This window comes from Canis lupus, chromosome 4, assembly GCF_048164855.1.
Source record: "Canis lupus baileyi chromosome 4, mCanLup2.hap1, whole genome shotgun sequence".
NCBI classification, from domain to species: domain Eukaryota; kingdom Metazoa; phylum Chordata; class Mammalia; order Carnivora; family Canidae; genus Canis; species Canis lupus.
The window spans coordinates 9436555-9448645 of record NC_132841.1 but is presented as its reverse complement, the minus strand read 5'-3'; the positions used below and the strand labels follow the sequence as shown (position 1 = coordinate 9448645).

At 40.0% G+C, this 12091-nt stretch overlaps 1 protein-coding gene across 7 annotated transcripts in view; it reads right to left on the bottom strand.

The window, feature by feature from the left end:
• Positions 1-12091, bottom strand: part of TTC13 (tetratricopeptide repeat domain 13) — an 80406-nt gene that overhangs the window by 12070 nt on the left and 56245 nt on the right. For all 7 annotated transcript variants that reach the window (XM_072823094.1, XM_072823095.1, XM_072823099.1 and 4 more), the window contains 5 exons: positions 10866-10996; positions 10186-10318; positions 9051-9143; positions 6518-6601; positions 5653-5737 (listed from right to left, as the gene is read on the bottom strand). In XM_072823094.1, the coding sequence (XP_072679195.1) occupies positions 5653-5737; positions 6518-6601; positions 9051-9143; positions 10186-10318; positions 10866-10996 (526 nt within the window). The remainder of the gene's footprint in view (positions 1-5652; positions 5738-6517; positions 6602-9050; positions 9144-10185; positions 10319-10865; positions 10997-12091) is intronic.

The window sequence follows — 12091 nt, the reverse complement described above, 5'->3', positions numbered from 1 at the left end:
TCCCCAAAAACTCAACTGCTAAGCCTGCTGCTGACTAGGCTTACTGATAACATAAAAGGTTGAATACATATTTTGTATGTTGTATTCTACACCTGTATTCTTACAATAAAGTAAGTTAGAGAAAATAAAAGGTTAAGAAATCACAAGGAAGATACATTTACAGGACTGTACTGTATTTATTGAGAAGAATCCACATACATGTGGACCCACACAGTTCAAACTCATGTTGTCCAAGGGTCAGCTGTATTTTAACTTGGCTTTTCACCAAAAGTGTATTTCAGAGGAAGCTGTCATGGCATCACATTCCACCAAACACTTTAAAACCAAAGGTATTTATATACTTCTCTGCATGCCTTTTAAAAATACAAATATGCCCATAACCCCGGGTGAAAGCTAGGTGTCTAGTGCTGCAGAGGAGCAGGCATGTTCACCCCACAGTGGGACAGAAAGTGACTTCACCCCAGGAGGTTGGCCCCAGGCGGGCAATGCTTGGCGACTCTGCTGTACTCCCAGCAACACAGGCTTGGAGTCCACTATGCTTTTCTTTTAAAACAAAGACATCCATAAAACCTTAAAAACCCCCTACGCTGATTTGGCCTTCTACCAAACAGATTAAATGTAATGCCCAAAATATCAATAAGAAAGAGAAACATTAAAAACTGAGATGTGGGCAAGTGTTCGTTCTGGATGGTCTGTCCAATGGCCCACAGTGGAGCGGTCTGCCCTCTATGGGGCATCTGGGGAATTTGTGGGAGAGTCTGGTGGCTACAGCAAGGGGGGTTCCGTGGAGAACACTAGATGTCCCATCGTGCAGGGGACAGCCACACATCATGCGATTGACTTCCAATGCTCCCCTGGACTTCCATGTCGATAAAGAACCTGTTTATAATGTAATAATTACCTGGGCCAGATTCCATTTCACACTTGGACACTAAATATTTTAAGAGCTGGGTTTTTTTTTTTTTAATTTTTTTCTTTATTTAAGTAATCTCTACACCCAACATAGGGCTTGAACTACATAGTTTTAATACACACTGAATTTTCCATGATGGCAAATAGCATGTCCAACTGAGGAAAGAGGGCATTTGGCATTGTGTGGAAGTTTACTATTTCAAAAACCCCTTCCGCCACCAACACTGTGGCTCACGATACCAGAGCCAGCAAATAACGCACAGATGTGGGGCTGCATTTGTAGCTGTCAGGTTCAACACAACTTTACGAGCAGGTGTAAACAACCAGCTACTTTGTTATGGCTTCCTGTGAAGACATGCCTGAATGCTGACGTCCTGAACAACACACTGGGCTACCTATCAGACCTCCTTTATAGCACGATGGTGATGTTTTATTTAAAAAAATTTTTTTAAAGATTTTATTTATTTATTCATAGAGACACACACACAGAGAGGCAGAGATACAGGCAGAGGGAGAAGCAGGCTCCATGCAGGGAGCCTGACGTGGGACTCGATCCTGGGTCTCCGGGATCACACCCGACCAAAGGCAGCACAACACCCCCGAGCCACCTGGGCTGCCCGATTGTGATGTTTTAAATAATTTGAGTAGGTAAGATATAGTCTCTGTTAATTTCATTTGAGTGCACCAGGAAAGGGGCATCTGAACACGGTTACTGAGTTAATATCAGAGTGGTTTGGAGGAAGTTGAGAACCACGCCATCAGTTCATCAGACACTCCGATAACCCCAAGGTGAGGTCTGGCCAGAATCACTGCTCCTAGCAGACAGGAGCCTGGAATCTTGACCAGGTAAGAACTCACTCAAGTCCAGTGAGGCAGAAGTGGACTCTGGCGTACAGAGTACTAGCTCACTGCTTTGTTCATGACATGATGTTTCTTGGTTATTCCTTAGAAATGGATAGGCTCTGGGCCTACCAACTTTTAAAATTTTACTTGATGTAAATCAAACCTCTCTACTATAGCTACAAGGAGAACACTGATTCAAGTTTTATGTTAAAGTTCAAACCATTAAGTGGAAAAAATAAAATCCACCTGCTGTTGGCAAATTTTTGAGTAGTTATATTCCTGGGTAGATAAAATATTCATAAAATTAAAACTTAATGGATTACACTTTTAAACAATGTAATTTCTGTTCCCCTAAGTCTCCTTGATCTTGAATTACGCTGTTTCTGATATTAACATTGCCACACGCACATTTCCTTCCATTAGCATTTGCCTGGTATACTTTTTCTCCCTCCACTTTTTAAATGTTATCTTGTTAGGCATTGTCTCCTGTAAACAGCACGTAGCTGGACTTTAAAACACCAATCTGAAATCCTCCATCCTTCACTACGGGATCAATTATAATGCCACACTGACTTGTCACTGCCATTATGTGCATTTCTTACCCGCCCTCCTCTTTTTTCCTCCTTTTTGAGTTAAACTGACTTTGTTGTCTTTATGCCTTTCCTTCCCTTCTAGGGATTTAGAAGATTATACGTCTTATCTCTGTTCTTGCAGTGTTTGCCTTCAAATTTTTAATATAGATATTTAAACATGTCTTTTCAATATCATGGGTTAGTCAGTGATTGTATTCTCTCATGGAAAAAACGAATACCTTGGTAACAGTTTTACTTCCTTTCTCTACTTCCTTCAACTTCTAATGTTGATATTATCTAGTACTTTAATTGCAGATATCTATATTTTTTTGACTACAGGAATTCATTTCATTGGCTTATTTGTTCACCACGATTTCTTATATCTGATGTTTTCTTCTTTCTTGGGCTTATTTTGTGAAAGTACATATGTCCTTTAATCATTTTGACAGAAAATCTAGGCTTGATGAAATTCCTAAATGACTGTTTGAAACTGTTTTTATTTGACCCTCACACCTGAACACTGGAACAGTGGGTTCAAATAAATTTCCCTTCATTGTCTTCTAGAATCCATTATTGCTGGAGGGAATTGGGACATCCATAGAATTCTCCTTGCTTAGTACTCTTTTCTGGAAGCTTGAAGATGTTCTTTTTATCTTTGTGTGTATTAAAATATACATAACATAAATTTGCCACTTTAACCATTTGGGAATGGCATTAAGTACATTCACATTGTTTGCAACCATCACCACCATTCATCCACAGAACTTCCCAAATAGAATCTTCGCCCCCCATTAAACACCAACTCCCCATTTTCTCTCCCGCCAACCCCTGGCAGCCACCATTTTACCTTTTGTCTCTATGAATTTTACTCTCTAGATACCTCATGAGTGGAATCATAGGGTATTTGTCCTTTTGCAACTGGCTTATTTTATGCAATATAATGTCCTCAAACTTCATCCACATTATAGCATGTATCACAATTTCCTTCCTTCTCAAGACTGAATATTCCATTGTACAGCTAGAACACATATTATTTACTCATTCATCCATTAATGGACACTTGAGTTGCTTCTACCTCTTGGCTACTATGAACAATGCTGCCATGAACATGGGTGTATAAACAATCTTTTCAAGTCACTGCTTTCAATTCTTTTGAACACAGAGTTGTGTTCAACTAGAAGTGGAGTTGTTGAAGTGGAGTTGTTGGGTCATAGGCAATTCTATGTCTAATTATTCTGAGGAACTCTCTTTAACCTTGAAGTCCCCCAATTTTTTTCTTTTGAAAATTTTATTTTTTAATTTATTCTTTTTTTAATGTCCATCACCCATCCTCCTGCCCCCTCCCCTCCAGCAACCCTCAGTTTATCTCCTATTATTAAGAGTCTCTTATGGTTTGTCTCCCTCTCTGATTTTAACTTGTTTTATTTTTTTCTTCTTTTCCTCTATGATCCTCTGTTTTGTTTCTTAAGTTCTGCATATGAGTGAGATCATGTGATAATTGTCTTTCGCTGATTGTGAAGTTCCAGAATTCTATCAGAATGGGTCCAGGTGTCAATGTTGAACATCATGCTGAACATGCAGGGGGCCCCAAACTGATCTTTTCAGCTCTCTACAAGCTTTCCTTCCCTGTCTTGTCGATTAATTGCTGTGCTTATCTTCCTTCTCTCCTTTCAGGATTTCTATTAGATAGGTCCATTCTTTATCTTCTGTGTTCATTGTCACTCATAGTTTATATTTGTCTTTTTACATACTACATTCTGAAAGAATTTATTGGTTTGATCTTCTAGCTCATATATATTTGATATTCAGCTGTCTTTAATGTACTAGTCTAACTATCTGAGTTTTTTTTAATTTATGAGAATTATATTTCTTTTCTATTGCTTTTATCTGTCTATCATATGATACTGGCTCAAATCTCTCAGGAAATTAACTTATGTACTTTCTATTGAGATAAAATTTACATACAATGAACTTCACATGTATAAGTCAATGCATTTTGACAAATATACACACCCATGTACCCATTTATTTCATAAAGATACAATGTATTGCCATCATTCTAGAAAGTTTCCTCCTACTCCATTAAGGTAAATCTCACTCCTCATAAACCATCATTGTTCCAACATCTATCCCCATAGATCAAACTTCTTATAAATGGAATCATACTCTTTCGTATGTGGCTTCCTTTGCTCACCATCATGTTTCTGAGGTTCATCCGGGTTGCTGTGTGTAGCCGTCCCCTTTCTCTGTTTTGTTACTGAGTAGTGTTACACTGCTGGCCTCCCCTGAGAAATGATGGCAGACTCTTGTAAAATTTCTTGATCTGGAAGACAGCCTCTGGGCAAGGAAAGCTGAGAACTGGCACACGAACCTTGGGCCATGTACAAAACCCAACTTTGACTTCATTCGCCATGTAGATAAAGGGGGCGGGACCCCCACCTGGGTCCCTACTGGGCCTCACGATGAGACTGTGGATGCCACAAAGCCTTGTTCTCTGTTCAGCATCCTGCTAAATGAACCAAATGCTGGATTATGTTTTGTAAGCTGATTACCAGTTTGAATCTGAGACCACTGACTTTTGGGTCCTCCAATCTTCTTTTGGTTTTTCTATAGTTTCCGTGTCCCTGCTGAGATTCTTCTTCATTGTATTCATGTTTTCCTTTAAGGCCTTGAACATGTTTTGAAGCAAAGACTTAAAAGAGCTAATTCCAGGGCTCAGTTGGTTAAGCGTCTGCCTTCAGCTCAGGTCATGATCTCGGGGTCCTGGAATCAAGCCCTGCTTCAGGCTCCCTTCTCGGTGGGGAGCCTGCTTCTCCCTCTTTTTCTGCCCTTCCTGACTGCTCAGGCTCTCTCGGGCATGCTCTTTCTCTCTCTCAAGTAAATTTTTAAAAAAAAAAAGCTAATCCCAACTTCTGGATCACCTTGGGGTCTAAACTGCTTTTATTTTTCAAAGGTTAGTCACGTTTTCCTGCTTCTTCATTTATCAAATAATTAAGAAATCTAGATCATGTTTCCTTCCTTTCAAGGGTATTGAGTTTTGTTTTGGCAGGCAGTCAAATCACTAGCAGATCCATTTAATCCTTTCAGGCTTGTGTTTTTTTCTCTGTTAGGATGATCTATTTAGAAACTGCCTTTGTCCCAGGATATGAACCTTATCTTAGGTGGTCTTTCATCTATAGTGTGTCCTTTCTGGAGTTGTAATGAAATACTTATAGCATAATATTAATAAACATGCATTTAACAGTTATGAGTTCTTTTTAAAAAGTGCTCTGGTTTCTTTGTTTTTTCCTAAAAACACCTCAGAGAATTTGGATGATAAACTTACCTTCATAATTGGAAGAAGGTCTTCTACTTTGTGTACCTTTTCCAGAGCTTCTCTAACTTCCAACAATCCTTTAGGATTATTAGCTCTTAAAAAGAAAGAGACAGAGAGGGAGATGGCAACTAAAATTAATAGAGAAATGTAATAGTTAATTACATTAACTGCTATTTCCTTTAATTTAAATACATCATCCTCAATTATGAGCTCAATATTCAAATGGTGGGCCAGACCAAAAGTTTCTAGACAATGGGATGGTTTGATCTTAATGAATTTAGAGCTGCATATAAGAATTAAGAAAACAGGTAACAGCCCATCTGGAAGGTGAAACAGGGAAAAGCAGAAGGGATTGTTAGCCTATGTTTGTATATACATGTATGGCTCTTAGATTGGCCACAAAAGCTTGATTCTCCTATGCTATCTCTGAAATTAGAAGTGAATTTTTTTTTCTTTTCTAAAGTTGCTCAAATGGAAGTACCCTGTTAGGTTTTTATGCCAACTTTACATTTACTTGTAGATAACTATCTATTCAGAAATCTTTTTCCCCCATTGTTTTTCAGTATTATATCTCTATCATATGGCCTTTCAGGTCAGGGAGAATGAACATTATGGCTGAAATTCCTAATAAAGAAACTCAAAGAAATGCCTCCTACTTTTTAGAGTAAAGAGATGAGAAAAGTCACAATATTGTAAGATTAAAAGGTTGTCATTACTGGAAGGTTTTATAGGCTTTGTGATTCTAAACACTATAAATACTTGATGTACCTTGTTTAGTCTTTCAGTAGGCTTAGTTTTCAAGTTTCGCAAATATAACTAATGTAAAATGTATCAAAGCTAGTCGTTACTATGAAAAAGAAAATTGAAGGATTACCCATGATAAACAAGAATTCTATCTTTAATAAAATGAAGGATCTTCTCAAAATATTCCAGGTATCTCATGTTAATCACCTGACCCCTGGAAGAAAAAAGAATTAAGAATCTTTTTACAAAGGAATATATCCGAAACCAGAGAGAGCCATGAGAATAACGTTAGCAAAAAGGTTTGCAAAATTTGCCTGTTTGCAACCAATGAATGGAACAAGCAAAGAACTGTCTCAGCAAGATTGCTCGTCAGCTTTTGTAGCTTTTTCTGGTAGGAAACACCAAATTCAGCCTTGGAGATGCCAAAATGGGAAGAAAAATCCTCAAGTACTTATATGATATTCAGACTTTTATAGTAATTTCCTTTTATGAATTTTTTCACTTTTTCTCCTTGCCCTTGATTTCTTCCCATAGCATGATCTGCTACCAGTCCTCCTTGTAGACTAGCTCACACACAGCCTTCATCTCCTCTGCCCACTCTAAATATTATTTCACCCACATTTCTATCCCCACCTCTGAGTTTTAAAACTCTCTCCCAAAACTTCATGTATAGCCAACATGCTGATGTACACATCCAACTGACATGTGTCTAACACGTATGCACCCAGTTGCTCCCTGGGCATCACTCCCTGGATTCACTAGAGTCACCTCAAGTCCATAATTGTGAACAGGAAGTCACTTCTGTACCCTGCACCACCCCCGGCTCCATCACCAACATGGCCACCTACCTTCTGTCCTACTGTCACCCAGGCTGTTGGAAGGACCAGGCACCTGAGCCAGAGGACCGCCTCCCTTGATTCCCCATGCTCTCCCCGATTTCCAACCCACCACCAGTGTCCCTGACTCAACATCCTCAGTATCCGTCTCGTCCCCTCCCGCTCACTTCCACAAAGCTCTCCAGATCTGCCACTCATTCACCTGAATTACTACACAACTTTCCAGCCATTTCCCTTCCCTCCAGAGTCACCACCCTCTCACCTATTCTGCCACCTACAGCCAAAGTGATCATCTGAAGGTGCAAATCTGCTCTGTCATTTTTCTGCTTACGATCTCTGAATGATCTCTGAACAGCTCGCCATCATCCTTGGGGGGGGGGGGGTGGACAAAAAAGCCTTAAGTGGGATACAAAGTTATTTATATTTTGGTCCCTGCCTGTCTTTCAAGGCTCAATTTCTGATACTCCTTTAATTGCAAACTAATCACGAGTCGTAATGAATGAGTCATACTTTCCTGACCACGCCTGACTCACCTGTGGGTCCACACCTCATCCACCTCTCCACTTCCCATCCTCCCAAACAGTTCAAGCATCACCTAAAAGCTAGATTGGACACCACTCTTCTGTGTCCCCCTGGCATCCTGTACACATGACCACCATTACTCTGAACACAATACATAACAGTTCACCAGTCTGTCTTTAGTAAGCTACATCACTAGACAGTGGCCTTCAACTAAAGCCAGCTGAGTCTACCTTATAAATGTCACAAATTATTCTGTAAGAAACAGGAACACACAAGTCACAAGAAGAAAAGAAATTTATTTTCTAAAACATAAAGAAATGTATAAATGACATTTCCATTAAACTTAAATGTCAGAGCTGTAATAAATGATATTTTGATTCAGGCTTCTGGATATAGAAGCAATTTACACATGACACATTTGTAAATTTTATCTAAAACTAAATCCATGGGCAGCCCAGGTGGCTCAGCGGTTTAGTGCCGCCTTTAGCTCAGGGCATGATCCTGGGGACCCGGGATCAAGTCCCACATCAGGCTCCCTACATGGAGCCTGCTTCTCCCTCTGCCTGTGTCTCCGCCTCTCTCTCTCTCCCTCTGTGTCTCTCATGAATAAATAAAATCTTCAAAAAAAAAAAATAAAAATAAATACAACTAAATTCATGGCTCCACTTGAAGCTGATTTTCTTTTTTTTTTTTTTTTTTGAAGCTGATTTTCTTTAATATTTTCTCATTATTTATTTAGAGGGTGGCTAAGCACATGAAGGTGGCTAAGTCCATGTCCCTAATTTGCACAGCTTCTGGACAAAGCAGAAGCTCTCCCATTAACCTGGTTCACCCTTTCGGAAAGGCTTAGCTACCAAAGTGTTACTGAACGAAATCCTCTGTATGTTGGGGTTTTGGAGATGGGATAGGGGAGCCCTACCCCCACCTGTTCAAGAATTCTTTGGGCCATGCAACACTCTCAGGATATTATGGTAAATGTAACGTTCTCCATATAATTACTTCCTGTGATATTTTTAGGACGCTTTAAAGACTGACATCCTAAGCAAATATCTGCAGTCTTTCCTCCAACTGAGCTGTCATTGAGAGAAGAGCCAGGAGAAGGAGGATGGCCTGTACTGTATTTATTTCTTCGTGCAACCGGATTAGCTGAGAAGAACGTAGGCAGGATCCTGCAGGTGCAGAGCTGATCTGTGTATACCTTTGCCAAAAGGTCACCAGGAAAGGAGCAAGGGTTGCTCATGGTCTCCATGACCTATTTAGAATAAACTCCTGTGAAAATGGGAAAGATGCACAAAAGGTTCCTACCTGATTAAATTGATGTGGTTGTTAAAACCTCTGCTAAGGCTTCGTGCTGGCATCTGATCTAACCACAACACTGGCTGGTCTGGGTCAGCAATTCTGTAAAACAGAGCTTGTTAAAGACAAAGACCTTATAAAACCTATAAACATTCAAAAGCATGAACAATAAAACATGAGAAGTCTTTGTAAAAACGAGGAGAAAGCCGTTGCTCAGTCCGTTACATCTAAAAATATGCAACACCACCCTGCAGATTCCAAATAGACCAAGTACTACTAATTGGACCAAGTAGTAAGTCCATACAGGTTTACTAGAAGGGCAGTATTTATCCCATATAAATGAATATCAATGGTTTCCCCCACTAAACTATAGCTGGTTAGGTGGGCACACACTCCAATGTCAAAGGACTGGTACACCAAAGTTCATTTGAAGGTACCATGGATCATGACATACTCTTTCAAAGAGACTGCTTTTGCCCAAACACTTCATTTAAAAATATGCTTGGAAATTTGATAGCACTCAATCCCTATATTTAATAAATATTAGTTGAGTGTATTTCTTTTTTTTTTTTTTAAGATTTTATTTATTCATGAGAGATACAGAGAGAGAAGCAGAGACATAGGCAGAAGGAGAGGCAGGCTCCTGCAGGGAGCCGGATACTGGAAATGATCCCAGGACCCCCGGATCACACCCTGAGCCGAAAGCAGACGCTCAACTGCTGAGCCACCCAGGCTTCCCTACTTGAGTAATTTCAAAGAATAATAATGCCCGCAATTTCTGACAAACTGAAGACAGGAAAATGTAACTTATAAGGCCTACTGTTAGTGAACAAAACAGGACTCAAAACCTGTTAACTAAGTGGGAAGTACAGGCTTTCAGTTATGAAAATAAGTCACGGGGATGGAAGGCACAGCACAAGGACCACAGTTAGGGATGCTGTAACACTATGTGTGGGACAGATGGTAGCTACACTTGTGTGAGCATGGCATAATGTACAGACTCATCGGATCTTTATGCTGCACACCTGAAACTCATGTAATACTGCACATCAACTATACTATTCAAAAACCTGATAACTAGAGAAGGTTTCTACTGTTTTACAATGATAAGGCTTCTAGTTTATTTTCACTTAAAGATTAGTACCGTCTCCACTTTACTGCAATGTCAAACATGTCTCTCCACTGCATTAGCCGTGTTTTCCCATTCATTCGAACTTTCGAATTGGTCCATGTACGCTGTACAGCTTGCATGACCTCTAACGCTGCCAAACCCATGGCTAAAAGAAGGAGATATTGGAAAAACAAGAGTTGGTAAGTACATGTCAGAGGAACTGATTTTCACCCACTTTACAGAGTCTCGGTGATAACTCCACAGTCATTGTAGAAAGAAAGAATCCTAAGTATTGGTGATTCAACAAGACCAGAGATCCATTACAATCGTGATGGTCCTAATAAAACTAAAATCTCCTGTGGAAACTAGAAGCACCCCCAAAGTTGTCTCCTCCCAGCTCCGCCTCCTAACAAAGCAACTGGAGGTTTAAATTCTCCCTTACTCCCACACTAAGCAAACCTCTCCCGTGGATAAACTGATCCACAGTGATGACTGAAGACCCATGTTCTACACCTATATGATAGCAACAGCACAAAAACCATGCTGGGGCAGTCTTCTTTCAGAATTCACCGTGAATGAATCTCTACATTTTTGTCCTGATCAAATAGAGATTTTGAGTCAGCACAAATAATTTTTTTACAAAGCCCAACATGGTTTGGCAATCCTTGCTCTTATGTCAGAAATATTTCCATTTTCAGACAGTTTCAGAATACCTCTGTGTATTCTCTTGTTTGGCAGGAAACCAGGTGTTTCATATTGCATCAGTGATCCCAGACGATCAGCTACACAGATCAGCTCTTGTACCTCGGGCTTATAACTCTCAAAATTCTGGTGTAACACATCTCTGGAAGAAACATTATACATATGGTAAGGACTTTTACAACAGATGTCTGGTAATCCAATTTCACCTGAAAAGCAGTCACTTCCTCCACTGGAAAATGAATCCAGAAACCTATGACCACAGAATCTTTACTTTAGTGCTTGGTATCCAACCACACAAATTGAAAGATGGAGTCTTCATGAATGTGTGTGCACAATTATTATCATATGCTTGTGAGTAACAGTGGTAACTAGAGTGCTATTCAGAAGGCACCTATGACCATTATTTGCTTTATAGACTTCCCCAGAATACATAACCTGCATGGACTATCTTTATAAACAAGCAACCAAATCTCTGCCCTGTCTATCCCCTACCCTTGCCCCAATTTGTGTGATACCAAGCATACTTAGAAATGGCCTAGGGGACTACCAGGAATTGTTTAGCTGCCAACCTATTTGAAGACTACCTAACAACATTTCCAATTTTTTTTTTTTTAACATTTCCAATTTTAAGTTATAGGTTGTGTACAGGTCCCCAAGATCACCCTCCGGTTCAGTAATTCACTAGGAAGACTCACAGGACTCTGCACAGCTGTACTCATGGCTGTGACTTATTATAGCAAAAGGACACAAGCAGTCATCAAAGGGGAAAAAAGCTCACAGGGCAAAGTCCAGAGGAAACCAGGCGCAAGCTTCCAAGGGTCCTCTCTTGGGAGAAACGCACAGGATGAACTCCCCCCAAGTGAAATGCTGCTAAACAGGGAAGCTCATTAGACACTCATTGCTCAGGGATTTTATCAAGGGCTTGATCATGTAAGTAGCCTCTAGCTGGCGAGAACCCAAATTCCAGATACCCAGAAGGAAGTAGGTGTTTAGCAAAGACCACGTTGTTTGTATAATCAGCTTAGGTACAGTGAGCCACTCATCACCTGTGGGAATGGTGCAACGCTCCTGAAATCCAAGTTCCCAGATACCACCCAGGGACCAGCAGATTGTTCTAGGGAAAGCAGTGTAGGCCTGCCATATTAATGCTTTTCTGCATATAGATAATCCTCTAAAAAGGGGTGGCAGAGAATATGTATAACCTCTTTCACCAATCAATTTTCTTTTAATACTTCTG